Genomic DNA, 26,056 nt, shown 5'->3' on the forward strand with positions numbered 1-26,056 from the left:
CTCCCCTGTTGCACACTCTTGCTTGTGCTTCCTTTAGATTACCTGCTTCTTGACTTATATCAGGTCTTTGGTCTCCATCATAAAGCTTTTCTCACTAGGTCAGCAAACCAGTTTGCAAAAGTTTGCTTTTCTCTCTCTTCATCAGATGGATTCCGTTTCTTCCTAGCAATCCTTCTTCTTAGAACAACAGCCCATGGTCAAAGAAACCAAAGTTCTACTAGCAACATCATATGCACAGCATTGATCTGCAGGATGCATCCATTCCTGTCTGGGCCCTTCCCCTTGACCAGAAGGATCAAGGAGAATGCCACCTAAGCCCCTGTCCCACCCTTGTACCCAGAGCCCTCTAGTCACTTTTGATCTGCTCAGGGTCCCTCCTGGCAGTATCCTTGATGTGCACATGGGTGAACAGCATGGAGTAGTAGTCAGAGGGCCAGATGAATATTGATAATCCTTCCATGACATCTTGGATCCAGGCTCTGGGCAAGCAGCAGACCTCTCAAGACAACAGGTCAGGCCAGCAGATGGATGCCTCCATCCCCCACAGAAAGGAGTCACCAGCCACACTACCTATCACTTCCTCTTGGTGGCAGTAGTCTCCAGCCTTTCAACTTTGGGGAGGCCTGGCCTGTCCTCTTCAGTGCTCCTACTCCTCTATTGCTAGGTCTCTATATCTATTCTCCAGCCAAATCACTGCAGATGGGGATGAAGACCTTTGCTTGTTAACCAGAGGTCACAAGCTTCCAGCTTCTACTTTCCAACTTCCCATGTTTTCTTCCTTCTCCATTCCTGCCTCTGACAGTCCTTTCTCTGCTGTTGTTGAGGTCTCCTTCAGCATCAAATAAATGAAGTCCTCATGGCAGAGGATACTTTGGAGCCTTGCCACCTCCTTCTGTAGCCCTCTTGCCTTTTCCCTGAAGGACACTACTAGGAGGCATGGTATACATCGTGGGCACTCCCCCACCTGGCTGTCAGTGGAAGGAACTTACAGTCCTCAGTCTTTAGCGCACCAAACCAGGACATGGGTGGAAGCCTCAACGGTGAGTGGTCCTGCCTGAAAAGACACCCCAAAAGTGCAAGCAGAGGAAGAGCTAGCAGTGGCAGTGGCTCTGGCACTGTGACTTCCTTCAGCCATCTCTTCGGTTCTCTTTAAAATGATTCCTACCTCTTCCTGCCCCTCTCGCCAAACAGAACTTCCCTAGCAAACTCCCCTGTAAGCTGATCTGTTTGCTGCTCCTTGGTCCTGAAAGGTTCCCTTTTCCCTGCTAACCTGCTTCCTCTCACCAAGGTTAGAGTGAAGGAAGGTGAGAGAAAGTTTCAGGGCAAACTCCCTAGTGAACTCTCTATTCACTCTGATCTCTAGTTAAAAAAGGGACTTAAGTATTGACCTAATTGCTGAGTTTTAACTACTTATGTTAAGTAGTTAGGCTAGTCACTCTTAATTAAAGAAATAATTTACCTTACAGGCATCCATTCAAAGAGGTGGAGGGCAAACTGACCTATTCTGTCTCCCTGTTCACTCACTCAATCCCTGATCACTCTGGGAGCTGTCTTTTATGCTCACCTGGGCCTGGATTGGCTTAACCCCCTTGATTGTTGCCTGTGCCTTTTGTCAGATTCAGGCAACAATCACTTAGCTAACACCACTCTCAGCTGCTCAGAAAATGCACCTAAGTCCACAGCCAACCAAACGCTCACCAAGCCAAACACATAGACAGCCCTGGATCACTTATTTTCCAGGAGCAGGATCTGATGCTTAATGCCTGGCTCCTCTTCTTCCTCTTGCTCCCAGCAAACAGTTTACAAACCGCCTTGTTTGCTGTCCCTGTTTACTCGCTCACTGAATCTGATCTCTATCAGCCATGGTCTGCTGACCAGGGTTAATGTGAAGCAGAAGATGTTTAGGGCACCTTTTCTAGCCCCTTCCTCACGCTAAGGAAGTGAGCAGTGTGATCCTAAATGGGGTTGCTCAGTCACTCAGGGGGTTGCTGAATTAAGTCTGGTAAAGAGTCACCTGTGCGCAGGTCTGCAGCTACAGCTCCCATTGTATCCACGCCTGCTGCTTTGCTGCTTGCCCATTGTCACAGGACTTGAATGTGTCAATGGGGGGATATAGATGATGTCATGACTTGCAAATGAGTTGGATTTAGGTAAGGGAAAGTTGTGCAGAGTCACTCTCACTCTCTCATCCAGGCCTGTCTGAATTCAATGGCACAACAAGTGAAGACAAGTCTGGATACAGGGGATGGCCATCAGGTCCTGCTGCACGCAAACTGATGCCCTGCACTATCCTCACAGTTCTTGCTATCTGTCTTCATAGCTGGGGAGATGAGCATATCTGCCAGCTGCCTGACCCACCAGAGAGGACTTTCCAGAGGGAGTCAGGTGTAGCTGTCCACCCCTGTCAACAGTCTGGCTCTGCCCTTACTTTTATTTCAGGGTCAGCTTCCCTAGGCTTTCCCTGCCAAGGTGTAATCCACAAGGCAGTGGGGGCTGGGGTTTTAGGGCACCTTGCCCTTCACTGGGGTGTGGCCCTGGAGGTACTTTCTAGGGGCTGCTCCACAATGAGTAGTCCCGCCAGTGACCTCAGACCCCAGTAGAGTGCAGTTTTTGGTCATACCTAGAACCCAACTAGTTAGGTGTGGGTGGCTGTAACACAGGAAGTAAGTAGAAGTAAAAGAAGCAATCCTGAGAGGGAGGTAAGATGGTATGGTAGGAAGTAGTAGGAGTCTGATGTAAGAAGAGGCAGAAAGAATGCCTGAAATAAGGGACACTACATCACAGGAAAAGGGCTGAGGCCTTGAAGGATGAGCAAAATGGGCAAATGATGGTATAAAAAGTCTCTGTCTCTCCAGCATAGAAAGTAGAAGTAGAGGAGGGGGGTGGGTTGGAGCTTCCTCCATCTCTAGCGCCCACCGTGGAAAGAGAAGGGAAGGAGCACCACTGCTACAGGATCCAGAAATGTTTGCATGTACTAGCATATTTCAGCAGGTTTTCCTTTCCTTCTAGGTGTCTCTGCCCCAGCTCAGCTTAGGAAACAGGTTTTCCTTGCTTCCCTGGACTGAAGAAATGGAGGCTTAAAAAGGAATGAAAGTGCAAGGGGAAGCAAAAAGAGTTGGTAAAATAGGAGAAGGGAAGTCTGGGACAGAACAATCAAATTGGAAAACTGAGTTCAGTTGTGGTACAGGTCAGTCGCATCTTACGCAGGGGTTAGGTTCTGAAGTCAGCGCGTAAGGTGAAAATCGTGTATAGTCAAATCGCGTATTACCGTGCCAGCGATTTGACTAGCGGTGACTGCCTCTGCCTCCAAAACCTCCCACCACCGCCGTGGAGCCATGCTTAGAGCTTTGCGGCCGGCGACAGCAGCGCACCGCGGGGTGGTGGTGGGGATGGCTGCGTGCCACCCGGCCACCACCATGCTGCCGCTGCTGCCTGGCGGCTGGCCACACAGCTCTGGGCACAGCTGCATGGCAACAGCGGGAGGTTTTGGAGGCAGTGGCCATCACCGCCATAATGGGCCTCCGGGTAAGCGGCAGCGCCGCATGCACTCTAGTCCCGCCACCGCTCCCACCTTGCGTATAGTTGACTTTGCACAAGTTAAATGCGTATATAATGTGGCTGACCTGTATCTGATTTGGAGGTGGATATTGTGAACAGGATGCCCATGTGCCATCTGGCTAGGGTTATGAACCCAAGACAATTTTTTTTTACTGATTTACAGTAAAAAAAATTGACTGGTTCCACGCTGCTGTGTGCAGTCCCAGGAGCATGGGGGCACATAGCTGCCAAATTCGTGCATGGCTGCAGGCTGGCCACTGTGGGCTTGGGACTCCCTGCCCTGCTGCCTGCCCCCTGGGCCCTTAGCGGCCCAGTGTGGCAGGGCAGAGTGGGGTGGGCTGGGGGTGCCACTGCCAAGAGCACCACGCTGCCATAGCAAGGTGTTTCCTGGCTGCCTAGCAGCAGCGGGGGACACAACTCCATGCTGCCACCTTTGCTGCTGCCAAGCAGGCAGGGGGTGCCTCACCATGGTAGTGCAGGGCTCCTGGCAATGGCACTGAGCCCCTCTGCCCCACCCTGCTCTGCCCTGCCATGTCAGGTCCTGGCTACTGGGCTGTGGAGAGGGCTGCAGGGTGGGGAGTCCTGAGCCCACAGTAGCCAACCCACATCTGCACACACCCCCCATGGGCTTTCCTCTACTTGTGCTGCCCGTGGGGGAGGAGGAGCTGGGCTCTGCACTCTGCTCCGCTGCAGCTGCTGCTGCCTCCCATGGGTGGCAGATGGAGCTTGGGTGCTGCTGGGGGGAGCAGAGGGCTGCGGACTCAGGTCCCTGGCCCCATAGCCCTGGCAGCTGGGAGCCCCCTCTGGCAGGGCCGGTGGCGGGGCTGTGGGGGGGGAGTGCGGGGCACCAGCAGGGCTTGGGTTGTGGGTCAGAGTGAGGGGCACTGGCAGGCCCAGGGGTCAGTGGGTGGGGAATGAGAAGCACTGGCAGGGCCAGGGGGCTGTGACTTGGGAGTGAGGGGCAATGGCATGGGAAAGTCATATCAGGGATGCTCAGTGCCACAAAGCATTGGGGGGACAGCCACAGCTGGACCCACATCCTAGTGAGTGAAAGGGGCAGGAGGAGCTCTGATTTTGCATGATAAAAAACCCAAAATTAAATGCCACATTTTATAGATATTTAGAATATATTTTATTATAGTAATTGAGGCACTGGCATAGGTGGAGGGAGAAAAAATTATTTCGGGGGGCTGAGCAGCGCCCCCCCCCCCAGCAAGTAAGTCTGTTGGGGAAGGTGTGGGGGGAGAGAGAAGGGGCAGTGGGGGCAGATCGAGGCCCCAGTGGTGAGGGAGGGAGTGAGGCAGGGGCAGGGGAGAATGGGGCCCCAGCCAGCCCAGGTGGTGGGACAGTCAGAGCCCAGGCAGCTCGTCCAGGGGCGTGAAGGGGCTCCCACTGCTGTGCAAAACCTGACGGAGACCAGGGGGGCACATGATCCCCAATTTGAGCACATGGCAGAGGCAGCTGCCGCTGCGCACTGGGATTTGCGCCCTGCTGCCTTCGGAGCCGCATGATACCATGTATGTCCTGTTGTGGGACAGGCAGGGGGTATGGCGCAGCCCAGCGGCGGCAGGCACATGGCATTGTGCTGCTCCCAGGGCAGGTGCAGTGGTGCACAGAGCCCAGCATGCAGCAGCAGCTGCCTCCACCCCATGCACAGACTGGGGGGGCAGGGAGGGGGCATGTGCCCCCTGGGCCTCTGCTGGGGTGTGCACAGTGGTGGGAGCCCCCACACACCTGGATGAGCCACCCAGGCTCCAATTGTCCTACCACCCAGCCCAGATGGGGCCCCATTCACCCCAGCCCCTGTCTCTGCCTCTGCTCCAGTCTCTCCTTCACCGTGGGGGCCGTGATCTGCCCCTCCCCCCCCAAGCGATTTCCCCTTCACAGAGTAGACTCATACCTGCCTGCTGTGCTGGGCAGCCAGTTATCCACACACTGGGCTGCGATCCTGACTGTGTGCGTGCCCCTCCCCACCTATGCTGCACCCACCCGGAGCCTGCAGCCAGGCTTTCTTGCAGCCCTACCCACTTCCCCATGTTTGTGGGGCTGAGCTCTGTCAGCTCTGGCCTTCCGCTGCCTATGGGCACTGGTAGGTTTGCTAATTGCTTTAAAATTGTAAATAGATCATTAAAATATTGTGTTCAACTGACACCTATATCTATAGCGGTGTTTCATTTTAATCATAGAAGAACGTGGATTTGGGGGTTTTAAATCAGAGAACTTGCGATTTTTTTATCAGGGAATTTGTGATTTTTAAACAAAAAGAAACAGGATCACTGCTTATGAGGAGAGGCTAAGAGAACTGGGTTTATTTAGTCTGCAGAAGAGAAGACTGACCAGGGATCTGATAGCAGCCTTTAACTACCTGAAGGGTGGTTCTAAAGAGGATGGAGCTAGACTGTTCTCAGTGGTGCCAGATGACAAGTTGCAGCAAGGAGGTTTAGGTTGGATATGAGGAAAAGCTCTCTCACTAGGAGTGTGGTTAAGCACTGGAACAGGTTACCCAGAGAGGTGGTGGACTCTCCATTCTTGGATGCTTTTAAGGCCTGGCTTGACAAAGCCCAGGCTGAAATGATCTAGCTGGGGATGGTTCTGCTTTAAGCAGGGGGTTGGACTAGATGACTTCCTGAGGTCCCTTCCAACCCTAATTTTCTATGATTCTATATATTCAGTTTAAAAGAACACAACAAACTAGGCAAAAATAGTCAAAAGATACTGTTTTGTTAGTCCTGGAGTCATACTAGTTAAATGTATATCTCTTACTCAGATCTGTAATACAAAATCTAGCTTTCCTGAGCATCCAGCAGCACTTTACTGTTATTCATTTCCACACCTGAGTTAATGTTCATCTGTGTTAAAATTACCACCCTTGAGTTAAGGTTTTTAGCTACAACTAAAAACAGTTTGCAGGGCTGTGAAACGGAAGGGAGGATTTATCAGACAGAATTTATCTGCAGTTGAGCCATGAAGTCAGTTGACCCCCTCAGCACTGCCTGAATAGAAATGTCATTGCCCCTCCTGCGTAGTTGATTTTAAAGTTTGAATGGAGTGGGAATCAAAAGTTCCTGCAACTGTGCTACTGTACCCCCCATGGATCTGCCCCTTTTCATGATTTATGGACAACACAATTTTCCTATGGAATTTACAGACTTGCATTTCTAACCTGGTTATTTATGTCATGTCTATACATTTATGGACAGTTGACAGCCCTGTTGCATGGGTGCAGGTAGGTGACAGAGAAAAAAAATGGACATCTGCCCTCCCCTGTAACCTGTCCAGATCTAGTTGTAGCCTGTCCCTCTCTTCTAGCATGCCCACTTCTCCCCACATCTTAATGTCATCTACGAACTTGAACAAGGTGCTTTTCACCCCCTCACCCACATCGCTGATGAAGATATTGAACGGTGCGGGCCCGAGGACTCAGCCTGGGGGAACCCCTCTGCTCACATCCCTCCAGGTCGAAAATGACCCATCCACCACCACTCTCTGGGTGCGGCCCTTCAGCCTATTTGTGACCCATCTGACTGTGTAGGCATCGACACCACAGTTGCCTAATTTTTTGATGAGAATGGAGTGAGAGACAGTGTTGAAGGCCTTCCTAAAGTCCAGAAAGACTACGTCTACTGCGACACCTGCATCCAAGGATTTTGTGACCTGGTCATAGGAGGCAACAAGGTTGGTCGGACAGGACCTGCCTCTAATGAACCCATGCTGATTGCCCCTAAACATAATCTCCTCTGCTGGTCCCTTGCAGGTGTGCTCCTGGATAATTTTCTCAAAGAGCTTCCCCAGGACCGAGGTAAGACTATCGGACCTATAGTTTCCTGGGTCCTCCTTCCTCCCTTTTTTGAAAATGGGGACCACATTGGCCCTTTTCCAGTCCTCTGGCACCTCTCCAGATCACCACAAGTGCTCGTAAACCCATGCCAGGGGTCCTGCAATGACCTCTGCTAATTCTCTCAGCACTCTGGGGTGAAGGTCATCAGGACCAGCTGATTGAAATACATCTAGCCCTTCCAAAAGTTCCCTGACTAGATCTTCACTGACCCTGGGCCTGGCTGCACCTCCCCTGGGTTCATCTGGGATCCCGGGGTGGGGGGATGTCCCTGTCCCTGATCAGAAAAATGGAGACAAAGAATCTGTTAAAGAGATCTGCTACCACCAGATTACCAAGCACGTCGTACAGAAGCCCCACGTTACTCGGTATCCTCTTTTTACCCCCTATATATTTAAAAAAGTTGATGCTGCTGCATCAGCATAATCACCCTGAACCCCACTGGGAACTTGCTGGCAGCATCCACAGCTGATGCCGGCACCACTTGCAGCATGCGAGCTGGCGTAAGCTATGGACAGGGCCAGGACATTGTGGATCAGGGTGTGCTGTAACTGCAGGGACAGTTTGGGCAGGGTGGGGAGACAGAAACAGACTGGGGCTAGGGCTCTGCTCACAGCTTAGAAATTCAACCACCTCCTTTTGGAAACCCTGAAAAAGTATATAGTTCTGCTAGCTGCCCCTTAAGCAGACAGTATTAAAGCTGGTGACAAGAAATCTATCAAAGACAGGAATACCCAATTACCAGTGGGGCACATTTCTCACAAGAAAACCACTCTCTCTCCAATCTCTCAGTCCTGATCCTCAAAGGAAACTTACAAAACACTTCCCAGAGACGGGCCTATGAACTCCACTTCATCAACCTCCTGGATACTAAAAATCATGGACTAAATATAGACATTGGATTTATGACACATTATAACCTATCTGACTCCCCAGGTAGTTCTCCACTATTCGTCCCATCCCCCTTCTTTCCCCCCCACCCAGCCTGTCTCTCACCCATTGACTCCTCAGTCTACATCTTCACTGACTGCCTATCTTGTATGCATACCAGCCCAGCCTCTGGCTTCTTTACTTTTCATTCCATCCAGGTAGAGCACACACCAATTGCTGAAACTTCCTTAGCCTGATGAAGGGTTTTTGAACCCAAAAGCTTGCTTAAAAATTGTTTTCCAACTATTTAAGTTGGTCTAATAAAAGATATCAGATTCACCCAAAGAACCTTGTCTGCCTGGTGACAATTACATCATATCCACCTTGTGGCGCTTACTGAGATTGTCTCAGTAATTGTACTTGCAAATGCAATTCCAAGCATTTGAGCTTTTCAGACCGAATGCTGCACACAGATGTCTCATCAGCTCCTAGTTCTTGCATTTGGCATTCCTTAGCATGCTAATTTCTTCCTAAATCAGCATGTAGTGCTCAGTGTTAGACCACATCACTTTGTATTTATTGATTGTTAGTTTAGCTACAGTATGTATACTCAGCATTGTGCAGAGCATGCAAGAGAATAAAAAAAAAGAACATGAATTATATATGCAAAGAATTCTCTTGCTAAAGGTAGTGTCAAGATGTATTTTTAGGTTGAGAACATGATACAGTATTTTCTTCTATTTTACTTGGGGCACATGCCTAACTGTCAGGCTTTATTCAGAGTAAACAAAACCATAATTATGAAAGATAATAACATTAATGTTATGTTTTGTTCAACTGAACAACCGGGATATAAGCAAATGCTTAAATGTTTATTATTAAAATATTGCTTTCAAAATAGATAAGGTATAGGCACCTACATGTTTGCTAAGCTAGGGTTGTAAGTGGTAATATTAATATCTTTATTTTTTTTCCCTTGGGAAGAAATACAATTTATATCCTTATTTTTTGTAGAAATAGACTTTGATGTTTCATAAAAAAAATAGATTTGTTTCATGTAACATACAGCTGACATTAAATAAGCAACAGTTTAAAAAAACCTGTTACAACTACTATTTCTCAGGTAGGGTATTATTTATTGTTCGCTTTTTTACAGTGTATTTTGATTGTTTGACTGGTCTATGCCACCTGGCTTTTCCATTTCTCATATTTACTTTGACAATTAGTATGGCCTTTTCTTTTCAAATGAATTAACTTTCAAATGAATTAACTTGTCCTACAAAGAGAATATCAAGAGCTTTTGGTTAAGGAATAAAATATGATTAGAATTAAGTGACAAAGTACCACCTTCCAGTTACAGATGTATTTGCCAAGTTACTGTGCTCATATGGCTTTAGCCTCCCAAGTTAACATGTGGGGGCAAATGTTTCACCTACACTTAATTGTTCCTTTTTCTGCAGACATTTGGGTGTCATTGACATTCATATCAACTGCATCCTTTTTTTAATCCATCAGGCTTTAATACTTATGTAAGAAAGTAACTAGTGTCAAGAGTATCTTTGTCCTTTGTAGAAAGTATGTCTGTTGAAATGAGACCAACATTTTATGCTAAAATGTGTAAGTAAAAAAGCTGCTGTGTTCTGTGATTCCCTTCATGGACATTTTGGACTGTGCCTTTTGGTTCTTCATTGATCACTTATTTTAAGTGATTGTTCTGGCTACTTGAATAAGAATATAGCTAGATTTACCTGGGGCAGGAGCTTCTTGGCCACAGCTCCCCCCTGCCTGGTTGAGCATGTGGTGCATGACACACTGCTTCCCCACACTGCCTGCTGCCCAGAGTAGTGCAGGAGGGGCAGGAGGAAGAGGAAGAGGAGACAGTAGAAGCAGGGTGAGCCAAGCAGTACCTGGGTGGATGAAGTAGCAGCAACAGCAGCCCCAACGGGTAGCTGTGCATGCTGACCAGGGCTGGGGCAGTGCTGTCAGTGGGTATGGGCAGGAGCGTGAGGTGGGCTGCCTTGGGCAGGAGGTGGTGGGGTTTGGCTTCATGCGGAGCACCATGGGGGCAGCCACAGGGTGGATGGGGGCACAATCTGCACCTGTACCTGCACTGTACTTCCCTGGTGAGCTCTGCTACATGCACCCCCTGCTCCCCCCTCCTGCCACCCCTGGCCAGCTCCTGGGGCCTACCTAGCATATGGACAGCTCCTCCCCACATGCACCCCCAGCCCTTCCCCCACAATATTTACAAGACTAAGACTTTATTTTTAGCTATTATACAGTCACCTCTATATACACTGCTCACAAATACCTAAATCAAGACAAAAATTATTTTTTGAAATTCAATTCATATGTATTATAATAGATGTTTGATGTTTTTATTACATGATTTATTTTTTATCTATTATTTGTTAAAATGATATCTTCTGAAAGATTTTATGTGAGGTCCTCAATAGCTCACCAAAACTCATTGAGTGGCCCTCCAGCTGAAATAATTGCCCACCCCTGCCCTCTGAGAAGCACAGGGTTGCCTCAAATTGCAAGTCATAGATTGTTAGAGGGGCTGGAGCATGCATGTAATGGAGTCTCTGATAGCTTGTGAGAGGTCTGGAGGGAAAGGGAAAGGAAAAAGAAGAAAAAATAAAGTGGGAAGGAGAGGAGGGGAAGTGAATGGGGTTTGGATTCTGTGAAAAATGCAGAGTAGAGGTTTCAAGAATATGAGAAATGATAGGTGAGGGGGACCCAGGGTCAGTGTGGAGTTCTGGCTAGTAACCTGAAGACTCCATTAGTGATAACCACTTCGAATGCAAGTATTTTGGAAACCCACAAAGTGGGCTATGGAAGATGGCAGCTCTGTATGCCTTACAGGGCTCAGATGTTCTATTAACTCAAACCACTTAGCAGATCATTTGCAAATTCAGAATGTTTTTTCTGCTGGAGCTTGAGTGTTGGGGGGTACACATGGAATTCACATGCATTTAGTGCTATTGGGTTTTTGTTGTACCTGTGTTGGTCTAAGGACATAGGCAGGCAAGGTTCTTTGAGTAGATGTGATATCTTTTATTAGACCAGCTGAGTAGTTAGAAGAAAGTTCTTGGCAAGCTTTCATGTGCAGTCACTCATCTTCAGGCATAGAGAGTCTCTGCTGGTCTGAGACTCCAAGAAATGAGAGAAGCTAAAAGTGTGGCAGGATGTCAGTGAAAATGTAAATAGGCAGAAATTAGAAAGACAAAAGGTAAAGCCACTGACGGCCTCTTTTCTACCTTATATTCTATCACTGCAATGTCTTCCTTCAGCCTTTTTTTCTTTTCTCCTGCTCTGCTTTACCTCTCTGCTTTACCTTTTGTCTTTCTAATTTCTACCTATTTACATTTTCACTGACATCCTGCCACACTTCTAGCTTTTCTCATTTCTTGGTGTCTCAGAACAGCAGAGACTCCCTATGTTTGAAGAAGGATGACTGCACCCAAAAGCTTGCCAAGAACTTTTTTCCAACTACTCAATTGGTCTAAAAGAAGGATATCGCATCTACTCAAAGAACCTTGCCTGCCTTTAGTTCTGTTCTCATTTGAAGGCAGGCCAGGGAGCAGCTGACATCTTGTGATAGTTTGATTGTGACTGTGATGGCAGTTCCTGTACATGTGACAGGGAAGAAATTCCACATCTTGGAGCACGGGCCCAGCTGGGGCTTGGGTTAGCTCAGCTCCATCTCCCAGAGTTGGGATCAGTGTCTGTTTTTGTGTTTGCAAGCTGCTGTGAGTCCCTCTGGGTTGGGGTCTGCTCCTTCTGCTGCAGCTCTCTTTGGGCCACAAAGCTTCCTCTCAGCCTTGCGGTCTCTCCTTTCCAGTTCCCCTTCCTGGGGACAGACTCTGAGTTGCTGCGAGTCAGCCCCAGACTCCATTCCTTGTGTGCACCCCACAGGCAGGATGCCGGAGCTCATTTCTGTGTGCGACTTCATTTCTCAGGCCCTGGAAGATCTGAGTTCTCCAACCACCTCCTCCTTCACCAGCTACATGAGCAAGTGCAGGGCAACTGTCTGCAGCCTGGAAGAGGTGAGGGGAATGGTGCTCTGCATTGGAGTGCAGGGTGGGGGGCAGGAGAGGAAAGGCTTTTACAAGTTGGAGGGTAGATGGGTTGAGGTAAGAGAGAAGGGGGAGAGGGTAGAATGCCTATTCCCTGCAATTCTTTCAGTGCAGGAGGAAAAGCGGGAGGAGTTAGATTCATGCTGCACTTGCTTGAGTGCATAGCAGCACTGACTTCCAGCCATCTGTCACCTCCCCACCCTGTAGCTCTCAACTTCCTCTTCTGTGCTCCTTCTGCATCTGCCTCCTACTTCCCTGTCAAGTTTCTTCATTGTGAGGCTTAATCTGGCTACGTTGATCCTGTAAGGTGGTTGGAAGGAAGAGGGCTGATGTATGTCCTGGAGTACACTTCTGTGCTGTCTTCAAGGAAACATAGAGCTAAGGATGGAAATGGAATGATTAAATAAAATGTGGACTTTATAGTGGTGTGGTAGTTAATAAGGTGATACTATCTTATCTGTTAGGAGGTTATTTTAGTTTTCTAAGAGCTTGTCTTCACTGCATACTTGATAAGGTCTGAATTAGTTTTTGCTCCTTTAATCCTATCCACATGCAAACCGTCACTTCTGTGTTGTCATGCTTTTAACTCAAGTTTCCTGGTCAATCTGAGCATAAAGACCAAATTTCCAGTTAGCACATTTCATCTGCTGCTTGTACAACCACTTTGTGCTACTTAAGGTATTTTGCATTGTGGCTGCTTTTACTTGAACCAGACTAGGGGTCAGTAATCCCTGGTACATGTGCCAGAGTATGGCATGTGAAGCCATTTTGCTTGGCACTCCGTATCTGGCCTGGGCTCTGGGTAGGCCCCTGCAGCTGGCCACAGAGGCCGGACTGCTCCTAACAAATGGCAAAGAGGCTGCAAGCAGCTGCACCAGGGTCCATGGAGCCACTGCCTGGCTTTTTGCCAGGAGGAGGTGCATGCACGTTTCTGAGCAAACAGCGGGGAAAGGCCAGGGCTGTGCTGCCACAACAAGGATCGGGCCCCTTGCAGCTCCCCTGCCATCGGTCCCTCAGCATGCCAACATTTTACAACTCGAGGTTGCCGGGATTTTGGCACTCTGCCCAAAAATGTTGCTGACCTTGAGCTGGACTAACTCTGGTAGAGTTAACTCCTGCACTTGAGACATCCAGAAATGTTCTAAAATAGATTTGCTCAATCAGATGGTCTTGAAATTTGATGTGGCTCATGGGGAACTTGGGTATGATTTGCTGTCTATATTTGGGGTCACTGGAGCTAAAGTTTGATTTCAACTAACACATTAACTGGGGAATGACTGTGTGGGCTGTAGACATTCTGGAGGACTGGGCTGGGATCCAGAATGACCTGAATAGACTGGAGAGATGGTCCAGAGTCGACCAGATGATATTCAACCAGCACTAATATGAAGTCCTGCACTTGGGATTAAATAATTACATGGACAAAATAATTGTATGCATGGAATAAATTGCATTCACCTCTATTCCTGGTTTGGTGGCATATAACAGATGCCAACCGTGACATTCCTCCTGCTGCTCTCCCTTCTGACCTTAACCCAGAGGCTTTCAACAGGTCTACTTTCTATTTTGTACTGCACCTCAGAACAAATTAGAGCAACACTTCATCCTTTTTTTCCCTGCCTGTCCTTCCTGAATAAGTTGCACCCGTACATGACCATACTCCAGTCATGTGAACAATCTCACCATGTCTTTTTTTTTCTATCCTCATTTTCCACTATACGCCCAGGCAATCTGCTGCAAGTAATCCTTGTAGTAGTCAGCACAGCTAGAGCTAAAACAGTGAAAGGCAGGTGGAGAATGTGCTGAGAACAAGAGAATGTAGTTCTATGGGTTGGTCTGCCTATGTCTTTACTTGCCTATGTCCTTAGATCAACACAGCTACAGCCTAAACCCCTATTCTATGGGTTGGGCATCTTCCCCCAAAATCTTATGTTTGCTTAGTTGTTTCTTATGTCTGCTTCTTATAACAGGAGACATTCCTGACCCATCTTTACAGTACATTCCAAATGACCATTACTGTAGTGGGTAGAATTAAGCTGGCAGGACAGGACTGATGTACACCTTGACATTTCTTGTTTTCAGTGGCTTGTGTATTTGTTGTTGGGAATGGTCCAGGGCAGCACTGGCTAACAATGACTTGTGTTAAGGGCACTTGGAATAAATAGTTACAAGAACCTACAAAATAAAGCACTTAGCACCATGAAAAAGACCTTTTGTCTTGAATCGACAGAGTACTTTATGAACTTCATGGTCTGAGGCGTATGGGCTTGAAATTTGATATGCACATGTTGTGAGCTAAATTTGGGAGCATTTTTAAGGAGCTCCCAATATGCAGACCTCTATAAAATAACAAGGTTTTTATTTCATTTTTCAAAGGGCTCCAAAATACACACACATACACAGGTCATTTTCAAAGCAGTGGTACCTTGTTAAGGTTTTGGACAGACTCTAATAGAAATTTAGCATTGCTTTGTCAAAAAGCTACCAAGATAAAGCCCCTCTCCCAAACCCAAATTATTATACAGCAAATTCACAATAGAGTGACTATAAAGTGGATGGTCTAGAAAACATGGACAGAGGCTCACCACTCTGAACATAGTTTTGTCAGTATAGGGCTTGACTATCTCCAGTTATTCAGTCTATGGATTCCCAAAACATAGCCCCACCCCCAAAGTGACCAGGTTTCTTGAGTGCTCCAGAATCAGGCGTCATGTTCTGTATCTGGGGTGGTGGGGGACAAGAATGGAGGTGCTTAGTGCATGCTAATATCATACAGGACTGAGCCTGGGGGAAACTTGTGGTTAGGAACCTTTATGAAGAGCTCACAAAGAGTGGCCAAGTACACGACCGTCCTGCTGCCTGTGTTGAGGAAGACTGGGGATGGATCTTCCACCTCAGTTTCTAGCAGTTCAGAGCAGTTCCTTGGCTGACAATAGTTTTATGCATGTTGAGAAGGATCTTAATGTGTCAGCAGGAGCTTACCCATTTGTCCCCACCTCCTTGATATCTGGCATTGCCTCAAGAAACTGCCTGAATTGCCCATGTGCCCTGGGTACTGACTGGATCAGGTAGTGAGGGGCTCCCATTGATCTGTTAGTACACAACCCTATAGCAGCCCTTTCTCCCACAGCTGTCCCCCCTAGTTATGCCCCTATCAGTATTCCCCAGCTTCTCAACAAACAATGGCAATTAACACACAATACTGAACTCATTGGGGTGTGGTTGATGGTACTTAAAGTTGCCATCTGCTCCTTGAGTCCATTCAGAATATGACAGTTAATTGCCAAAACTCAGATAAAAATGGCAGACTTCCTAGAAAGTTAAGGTGATGTTTCCATTCAGCACTGCCTGACTCCTGACTTGAATTCTGACCCTGTGGAGATGATGTTAGAAACAGGAGATGTAAGAGTACTGCTCCTTAGTCAAAGCTGCCATAGTCTTCCCACGCAAAACCCAAAAGAATATGCCTATTTTTAAAGCTTAGTAGCCCCCAAGCATGCTGAAGAGTCCTCCATGCTGCTAAGCATACCTTGAGCAGGATCTGCAATCATAGGTCTGTGCTTAGTCCTTATGGCCAGGCACAAACCTTGACAGTGGACCTGGACAGTGGTCTCTGTTGACTTTATTCTCACATTGATCCCCTGGCCCTTTGCCACTGGTATCAGAACTTCCTGAATAACATCAGGCATGGTGCAATTTCCCTGTTACTTAACACTTAACTGTCACTCTCTTGGCTTCTAGTCAAGGCAAAGCCTGAAAGTCAGCCATTTAAAACTGAGTTGCTACAGCAGGAAGTTGTGGTTAGAGAGAACACCGTTTACTGCTGAGTCTGTTCAGAATGTCATCAGAGATCTAGCAGAGATCTCTACTTAGGATTTAGGTCATAGTGGACAAAGAACACAACATGAGCTCTCAGTGCATTGCTGTGGCAAAACACATTGGAGCAATGCTTATTTTTATTATTAATATCTTTAATGCATTATTATTAGTAATTAATGATAAAAAGAGTGAGAATATTAAGCATTATCATCCAGTATCTCTATTCCTATAAACTTGCATAAAGTATTAGTTTAGACAAGTGGGAATAGGAAGATTACTTTATTCTGTGTGCCCTGTTTGTGAAAGCCCTGCAAGAATATTCCCTCCAGTATGGGTTCCACAATTTTACAAGAATGGTGAAGATTGGAGAGGGTGCAAGAGAGCTGCAAGTGGTTTGAGAGCTAGATAAATGCCTAGAAGGGAAAGTGTCATCATCTTGCCACTTGAGAGAACCCATCCTGGCATAGGCTGGTATTCCTGTGATTTGGTCTGATGATGGCCTGTCCACCTTCCTGGGTATCCACATCCCCCTAACCAACATAATGCCTTTCTTTTCTTCTAGACTCTTTGGTCTCTTCCAAATCAGTGATTTGCAGGGCTTTTCTTTGGTGTCTCTCAGCAAGACTCAAAAAAAACCAGACAAAGACCAGTTTCTGCTTACTCTGGGCTTGAGCTTTTTTTCATTTATCTTACGTGCTCCCCAGTTCTCCACTCTTCTACAGAGCACCAACCCACAAAGCAACCTTCCTGGCATTTCAATTTTCCATAGAAGCTAACTCCCCTCTTGTAGGTCTCCTTCTGCCTTAACCTCAAAGAGTATTTTCTGAGTCTCCCTTTTCCATACATCAGAAGCTGCCTTTCTTTTACCTCTTCCCTGGTCCTACCACACCCTCTAGATATGACAAGGTGGGGCTAATACAGCTCTCAGACTCTACTTAACTTTCTTAGTTGGTTGAGAGGTGTCTTGGCTCATAAAACTTAGAAGAAGAGTTCTGGGTTCTAAAGGTCCTTTTAATAAAGCAGAGAAAGAGAACCAATGGCTGGAGGCTGCCAAAGAAATTCAAATTAAAAATGGTATGCAGTTTTTTGACATGGAGGGTGATTAACTATTGAAACAAACTCCTAAGAGAATGAGGGAAATCCTGTTTCTTGCTGTCTTCAAATGGAGACTGGATGCCTTTCTGGAAGATACATTTCCACCAAACATAAGTTATTGGGCTCAGTTTGGGGGGGCAATTTTAATGTCCTATGCTATGCAGCAGGTCAGTGAGTGATTAACCTTCTGCCTTAAACTGTTAATCTGAAAACACCAGCACATTAGAATCTGCTAATGGAGAAATAAGAAATAGTACCTGGATGGACTGGGGCCATGTGCCTTTTCTAGATTTGATCATAGGAAAGAAGGACTGGAAGGGACCTCACAGTTATCTAGTTCAGCCCTCTGCTTAAGGCAGGATCATCCCTCACTATGCCATTCCAGCCAAGTATCTGTCTAACCTGCTATTGAAAATTTCCAAGGACGGAGATTCCACAGTTTCTCGAGATAACCTGTTCCAACCCTTGACCACCCTCGTAGTCAGAAAGTCCCTCCTATTCTCCAACCTAAATTTCCCCTGCTGCAGCTTGAGGCCATTGCTTCTACTCCTGTCCCCTACAGTCCCAGAGAAAGGCCTAAGTTCATACCCTGTGTAATCACCCTTCAGGTATCTGAAGACTTTTATCAAATCCCCCCTCAGGCTTCTATTTTTCAGACTAAATAACCCTAATGTTTTCAGCCTTTCTTCATAAGACTTGTTTCCCAGGTCTCTAATCATTTTTGTTATTCTGCACTAGACTCTTTCTAGACACTAACTGCCCACATCCTTCTCGAAGTGTGAGGCCCAAAACTGGATACAGCGCTCCAGCTGAGACTTCACTAGTGCTGAATAGAGTGGAATCACTTCCCTTGATTTTCAAGTGATACCCCTGTTAAAACTCAATATACTCTTGGCCTTTTTTGCAACAAGAGGATACTGTTGGCTCATATGTAGCTATGGTCCATTGTAACCCCCAGGTCCTTCTCTGAAGTAGCCAGTACCCCAATCTGTATTTGTACATGCATTTATTTCACCCCAAGTGCAGCACTTTGCACTTGATCTTGCTGAATCTTATCTGAATTGCCAGTCTATATACTGTATTTACTTGAATCCAAGGCAATTTTGAATTTAAGATGACCCTGCCAATAATTAGATTCTATACATGGACAATCATAAGTTTGTTATAATTTGCCATGTATAGAATCTAATTAATAGAAGGTGGTTGTAAATTCACTGCCCCCACCCCCCTGCAGTGGCGGGCAAAGCAGCAAGGGGGGAAGGGGGCAAAGGGCCAGATCCCCACCCCTTGCTCCACTGCCCTTGTCCCCCCTTGTTGCCTGCTCCTCTGTGCCTATGCCTGTCCCTTGCTGCCTGCCCCTTGCTCCTCATTCCTGTGCCTACCCCACACCGTCTACCCTCCTCCATGCTTGTGCTTGACCCCTGCTGCCTATTCCCTCTCGTGGGGGAAAGGAGACAGGCACTCTCTGCCCCACTTTACCTTCTGCTTGTCCAGGGCAGTCAGCCCTGACACAACCGTCACCCAGCTCCACCATGGAAAAGTGGCAGCAACTCCTAGCTAGACCAGCTTGGGCCTGGAGGGATGGAAACTGGAGCAAAAGGTAAGGGAGGGTGTGTGTGTCAGGGGGGGTGCAGGGGTAAAGAGGCAGAAGCACTGGGGCAAGAGGTGAGGAGATAGGCTGCAGGCTTCCCTGCACTTTCCCTAGCTATGTGCCCGCTTCCCTGCCAAATGATCCATCCTGGCCATAGCAGGTAGCAGCTCAGCTTTGGCTTTGGCCTTGCTTGCCCTGGCCTGGTACTCAAATCCAATCCAAGACATCTCCCCCCCCCCCCCCCCCAATGCTGATTGGGGGGAAAAATTGTCTTGGATTCAAGTAAATATGGTAGGTCATTCTGGATCTTAGCCTTATTTCCTGGAGTATCTGCAACCCGACCCAATTTGGTGTCATCCACAAATTTGCTAAGTGTGCACTTGATCCCATCATCCAGATCATCACTGAAGATATTAAACAATAGCAGATGCAAGACAGAGCCCTGGAGAACCTCACTGAATCTCTGTACTGGACAGCTGAAACAGTGATGGCTGCAAATTTTTGGTAATTTCATTAACTGCTTTACAGATGTCATTTTGGGGTCTGTCATTATAATGCAATCTGTTTAGCATCCAGATCTATTTGGAGGTGAGAACTGACCCTACTCACTTGCAGTTTCATGGCACAACTTTCATTCCAAGGATTTGGGGATATTAGGAAAGTGTCACTTGATTTCCCTGTTTTCAATTCTTATTTCAGGTGCAAGGCAGATTGGGAAATCAGGAGGCTGAATTGATTCAGCATTTCTTTATCAATCTACTGTGCTAAAAGTTCACTGCCAGCTGGAAGGGGAAATGGGACCTTAGCAATCAGTACTCCAGCTCTGGGAGCCTGCATGTATTGCTTCCTTTCACAGGGACCCTACTTTATCCAGGATGGGATTTTGCAGCCAGGAAGTGATGAGGGAATGTGATTCTATGAAATGGTTTGCTGAAAAGAAATAAATAGAAAACGGGCTTTTCTTGAGGCTTAAAGCATTCATATCTGCAGAGACCCTGCCAGCAACAGCAGCACCAGCAGGTAGCGGGCACTTGGGATGCTTGTGCTTTTTGATCTTCAGCTGGAAAGAAAGGGTTGTTATGATGATAGATTAAAAGGTTTATGGTTAGGATGAACATGTCACAGTTGGACTGGAACAGTCCTGGAATTCATAAGCTGATTCATTTCACCAATTCATAGCTGATTGGTGACAATTGAAGCAGAAGTCCTAGATTGGCTGGGGCAGGGGAAAGTGCTGCTGTGAGCAGGTTGCTCACAGGTGTGAGTGTGTGTGTGTGTGTGTGTGGGCTGCTCACGGGTGTGTGGGTGTGTGTGTGGCATCCCTGGGCAGGGGCGGGGTGGCTCAGACCCCTGCCCTGAGGGAAGCAGGGGTCCCTCCCACCCATCTGGCTGCTGGTGGGGTCCTGTGTTTGGGGGTGCGGATTCAGACTCCACCTTGGCCAGGTGGCTGCAACAGAAGCAGCAGCAGCCACAGTAGCAACAGGCCACCCAGCTGCAGCCTCTGCTGTGCCAGGTGCTTGCGTGCATTACCCATGCAGGTGGATGCAGGGGGCAGTGGAGCTGTGTTCTTGGTCATGCTGGCTCTGAAGGTGCTGTGCACCTGGGTCTGCACAGAGCTTAGTACCCCCTTGAGTGCCAGTCTGTGCTTCCTACCAGGCGCTGCAGCCAGGAGCCAAGGGGGTGAAAGGGTACATGCCCTGGCTCAGGGAGGAATTGCAGGGGCGTGGGGTGCATCTTGGCAGTAGCATGGTGCACCAGGCAGGTGGGCATGCAGGCCCTACTGCTACCCATCTGCCTGGTGTACCATGCAGCTCTGCCTCTGCCTGCAGCAGTGCCTCTGACTTAGGAGAGCAGGGTGTGGGAAGAGGGGTCAGTATTGCAGATTGCCCATAGTCCCATATAGTTACCCTATTTATGGTGTACTACTACTGACTCATGAATGAATCAAGTATATCAGTGATGAAGAACCTAATAGTTCTTATCCATTTCTGTGGACACAACTGTGCGTTATTTTCTACGGCAGGGATATCAAACTTGGCCTGCAGGCTGGATCTGGCTTGTGGAACTACTCCACGCAGCCCAGTGGACTACTGGTGGGTTAAGGGAATTTGGGGGCGTGACTAATAGTGAGTATCACGGACCACAGAATGCAGGGCCTGAGAGCCCCCACTGGATATGGCCTTATGTGGCAGATGGGCAAGCAAGGGCTGCATTGACACAACCCTGCTTGCTTTATAGCTGCTTGCTTGACCTGTGGTTGCTTGACTTCACAAAGTCCACCACTGCTACTGTTATTACCGTTATAGCTGCTGCCACCACTGTCACTGCTGCTGTTGCCTTCACTGTTCTCGTAACCACAATTGTCTCTGTCACTACCTCAGCTGCCATTGCTGCTGCTACTACTACAGCCACTGTTGCCACTGCCTCCACTGCCACTGATGCTACTGCAGTTTTCCCTATAGATCTGGCCTGTGAGGAGGCCTGCTGTCTGGATCTGCCCAAGATGGGTTGAGTTTGATGCCCCTGCCCTACAGCAATTTTTCTGCTGCTTTGTCAAGTCTAATTTTAATTATGCCAAGGAAGGAGAAGGGGTCCATCAGTCAGTCTCTTAGGGACCTAGTTCCCCTGCTCCATGTCTATTACTTTTAGACACACAGTATGTTTATACCAGTGTAACTTACGTCAGTTTGTACACTGATAGAAGTTCCACCTGGACCCAGAGAGGACAGACAAGCACCTGTCATGTTAGGTAACTATTACAGCACCTTATCAGTAGGCAGTAGAACAAATAACTACCAAGAGGATAAGCTGTAGACAGACAACACCTACTCTGGTGTACCCTGCCTCTGCTTTTCCTTTTTCCCCCTCCTCTGCAAAGGTGTGCTGTGATAAGGGGAGGAGTGGGAATCAGACTGACCTGCCATGCATGAAGAGAAGAAAGGGAACAGGTCTCTTGCTTCTCAGGGTGGAAGGAGGAAGTGAAATTGTGCTGAGTTGAAGAGCTGTTTCTGCTGCCTCTCCCTCTTTGACTGTTTTAAGCCATCTCTGGCTCATGAAGGGAGGGAGGGAGCACTGCTCTGACTTGGGCAATATTCCACCATTGCCATCATGGTCCCAGGCATTGGCATTTGTAGGGAAAACCTCTTGATTATTTATTTATTAGATGTATATACTGCCTTTCCCCAAAAGCCTCAGGGTGGCTTATAATCAAAGAGAAACAGAAATAGAGAAACATACAATAAAACAATAAATAAAATAAAATAATAAAATATTAAAATAAGAACAGAAAAACTTCCCCCTGCCCCAAAGGAAAAAAAAAGACAAACCAAACCAAATTGAAAAACAATCCACTCCAGCCCACTTACTCCTCTCCTGCCTCTAACCAAGGAAAGTGGCCCCCTTACCCCTGCCTAACACAACCTCACCCCCCAACCCACATTCATCACCCCCATAAAAGTAAACAACAAACCCCACATTTCCTTCCATCTCTACCTACTTCTACTCCCCTCCTCACATACAGGTGAGTCCTTTCCACCCCATTAGCTAGATCCAAACTGTTCCAAACTAGATCCATTAGCTAGTTTGGCATGATATATAAAAGGGACCTGACATAGGTATTGTTTGCCCTCACATTACTTCAGTGCTCAAGCAATATTTGGGATCAGACAGTCTCTCCTATAGTGATAGGCATAAGGGGAACTCAACCCCTTCAGTTTATTGAAGGGAAGGTTAGGGGTGCTTAATTGCAAACTAGCTTTGTTACACGGTAAATTTGGTCAGCTCCTGGAATTCTTAACCACTGGATTGTCTGTATGTTAACACAGGGGTGGGCAAAACATGGCCCATGGGCCAGATCCGGCCCACCAGGCAATTTCATCTAGCCTGCAGGCGCTCACCAACTAATTGTACACCACCCAGCCCTCAGACCTTGCTCTCACCCTTGTGGGCAGAAGGGCCCAGCCCAGCTTGCCCACAGCTTTGGAGCAGGCTGCTGCTGCCAGCGCTGCAGCTGCAAGGGGACCTGCTCAGCTTCCCCAGCATCTCACTTGCTCTGGTCAGCAGGTAGGGAAGCAGCAGGGGCAGGGAGAAGGGGAGGGAGCTACAGCTGGGCAGGAGTGTAGAGTGTGGGGCTGGGGTTGGTGGCAGCATGGAGACTGCACCCAGGGGGGCAGTGGGAATGTGGAGCTCGGGTGGGCAGGGTGTGGGTGTGAGGGAGAGTTGGGGGGTGTTGGGACCCTCCACACACTCCCTTTATGTGTGCCACAGTCCCTGCTGGCAGCAGCACCAGCAGATGGTGGGCACTTGGGGTGCTTGTGCCCTGTGAAGGCGCTGCCACCTGGTGTCGCACAGCTCCTGCCAGTGCTGCATGTGGTGCCAAGGACCGCAGCAAGGCTGGCGTGCCTCTATCATGTGTGGCTCCAGGGGAAACCCTGCACGATGGAGCAAGCTGCCTTCCCCACCCCCTGGTGTGCAAGTCCCAGGACTCCACCAGAAGTGGAGGGGAGCCCCACACATTGCTTCCTACTAGAGTCCTGGGACCTGCATGGCAGGGAGCAGTAAAGACAGCCGGCTCCATCGTGTGGGGCTTCCCCTGGTGGCGCGGAGCTGCGCATGCACCGCATGGAGCCATGTGTGATAGAGGCCAGCCAGCCTAGCTGTACTCCTCGGCATCACGTGCAGCACTGGCCCAAGCCACACACCACCAGGCAGCAGTGCCTGCACGGGGCATGAGCACCCTGAGAGCCTGCCACCTGCTGGTGCTGCTGCCACCAGTGGCAGGGGCTGTGCACCATGGGGGGAGTGTGTGGGGGCCCCCTAGATCCCCTAGCCTTCTCCACACTCCACAAATGCCACACACCCACACCCTTCCCCGACAACCCCCCCACATATACACACCCAACATACCCTATTGCACCCCCAGCCACACCTCATCACAAGCCCCCCACACCTCACCATACACACATCCCCACCCCCAACCACACTGCACACCCCCCAAACTTAATATACAAGAGTAAGACTTTATTTTTTAGTTATTATGCAATCACTTCTTTATACAGTACACAAACACAAATCATGGCGAAACTATTCTTTGTAATAAATTATATTATAATAGGTCTTTGACTTTTAGTATATGATTTAGTTTTTTTCTGCTTCCAAGATGGCAACCCTCCCTTCCAAAAGGAGTACTTCTGGGGCAAAGGGAGGGACTTCTGGTGACAAAGGTCAGGGGTTAGGGACAGGACTTTGGGTCCCAAAATGGTGACCAGGGGGCAGGGCTCCTGTCAAACTGCTATCTTTGCGGTGCTTGACAGCTCACCAAAACTCATTAAGTGGCCCTCCAATCAAAATAATTGCCCGCATTAACACCTGAAACTGGTTTTAAGCATTTGTTATGTGGTTCAAAGGGCAGGATTATATCTGATCTGTGCGACTGAGTTAGGGTTACACTAAAGTGGGGCCACCCTAGGCTACAACTTAGTGTAAGCACCTTACCTGTTCCCCCTCCCTTTCCCCACACTGGCCCAGATCGGGGCTAGTGCCTCCCCAGCACCCCACATCCCTGCTCACTGCCCCTCTCCTTTGCATCCTCTGTTTACTTGCAGCTGTGGCACTCCATCCCCTGGAGAGCTGGCAGAGAAGGGTTAAATTGCTTGCACTGCTCCTGCTGCTGCTGCTGCTAGCTAAGTGTACAGGTTAACCCTTGCCTACCTGCTTCCTGGGACAAACAACAATGCAGGAAGTCACAAGTAAGTAATGCCCCGGGGGCAGGGGAGAACCCTGAGGGAAGCAGAGGCAGGAACCCCGGGGAACAGGGGGGAAGCCCTGAGTGTGGGGAGGTCCTTTGATTATTCGTAAATATGTGACGAACAGAAATCTGAAGAGAAGATTCAATCTAGTAGAAAAAAAAATCATAGTAAAACCCAGTGGCTGGAAGTTAAAATAGACATTCAGACTAGAAATAAAGCATGGATTTTTAACATTGAGAGTTATTAGCCACAGAAACACCTTCCAAAGACAATGATGAATTCTCCATCGTTGGAAATATTAACATATGGACTGTATTTAAAAAAAATGAAAGATATACTATAGTTTAAAGCAAGAATTAAGCTGTGGAAATTCAGGGCATTTTTTTACACATTTAAGTGCTGCAGCGCCAGGTGCTTTGAAAAGCACCTGGCACTGCAACACTTACAGTTGTATAAGCAGCAAATGTGCATCAATGCTGAGAAAATGGCGGCAGTGAACTTTTCAACTAAAGCACATCAGAGGTGCTTTAGTTCAAAAGCGCACCACCACCATTTTTTGCACGCTCATGTGCATTTTGCCACTTATGCAACTGCATGTGGCGCAGCACAGTTTGCCTCAGCTCCTGTGCGAAGCAGACTCAATTAATTGAGTCTGCTCAGAAGTGGCTGATCTCCGGCACATTGTGGGACAGAAAACTATATGTATAAATGCCCTCAGTGGCCTGGTTAGGCCAAATGCTCACAGTGATCTGTCTCTTCTAACCTTGGAATCGATGAATCTCCTAATGTATTTATCTTTACACTCTTCCAATAGAGTGCTAATATCCCCATTTTGCAGATGGGGAACTGAAACTAAGGGAGAATAAGGTCCAGATCTCATTATGCCTACTAGATGTCTAAGGCTATGCAACCACTTGACCAAAAATAAGTGTCTCAACTCAGGAGAGCAATCTGTTTCCACTTGGGGATCCCAGTCTTTCAGTGAGCAGCCTAGTAGTTCACCTCCAGAGCATGAAAGCACTGAACAGGGAGTTGCCTACAAGTAGCCAATAGGGAATGCTTAGTGTTGGGAATGCCCCTGCTTTCAGCAGGGGGTTGGACTAGATTGGGGCGGGCAATTATTTCGGGTGGAGGGCCGCTTACCCAGTTTTGGCAGGTTGTTGAAGGCCCCATGGGTAGCCCTGCCCCCTGTCAGGTGCCCCGCCTCCTGGTCACCATCTTGGGACCAATGTCCCAATGTCTTTGGTCTCAAGACATTGGGACATTGGTCCCATGTCCCAGGGCCAGCACCAGTGGGGCCCAAAGCGGGGCACAGGCTGGCAGGGGTCTGTGGAGCTGGGCTGGGCTGGGCTGACCCAGCAGGGAGAGGGAAGAGCTGGCCTAGCTCCATAGAGCCCGTGCCAGCTGGGACCCCGCGCTCCTGCCACCCTGCTCTGGGCACCTCCAGCACTGGAGGAAT

General features: G+C 48.1%; 1 protein-coding gene across 2 annotated transcripts in view; it reads left to right on the top strand.

Annotated features, from left to right (window-relative positions):
• Positions 1–12,123: 12,123 nt before the first annotated feature.
• The window catches only part of LOC106737099 (arf-GAP with SH3 domain, ANK repeat and PH domain-containing protein 2), a 105,556-nt gene continuing 91,623 nt past the window's right edge, over positions 12,124–26,056 (top strand). For both annotated transcript variants that reach the window (XM_019485564.2, XM_059733321.1), the window contains exon 1: positions 12,124–12,315. In XM_019485564.2, the coding sequence (XP_019341109.1) occupies positions 12,190–12,315 (126 nt within the window). In that variant the 5' untranslated portion in view covers positions 12,124–12,189. The remainder of the gene's footprint in view (positions 12,316–26,056) is intronic.

The sequence above is a fragment of the Alligator mississippiensis genome, chromosome 9 (assembly GCF_030867095.1).
Source record: "Alligator mississippiensis isolate rAllMis1 chromosome 9, rAllMis1, whole genome shotgun sequence".
NCBI classification, from domain to species: domain Eukaryota; kingdom Metazoa; phylum Chordata; order Crocodylia; family Alligatoridae; genus Alligator; species Alligator mississippiensis.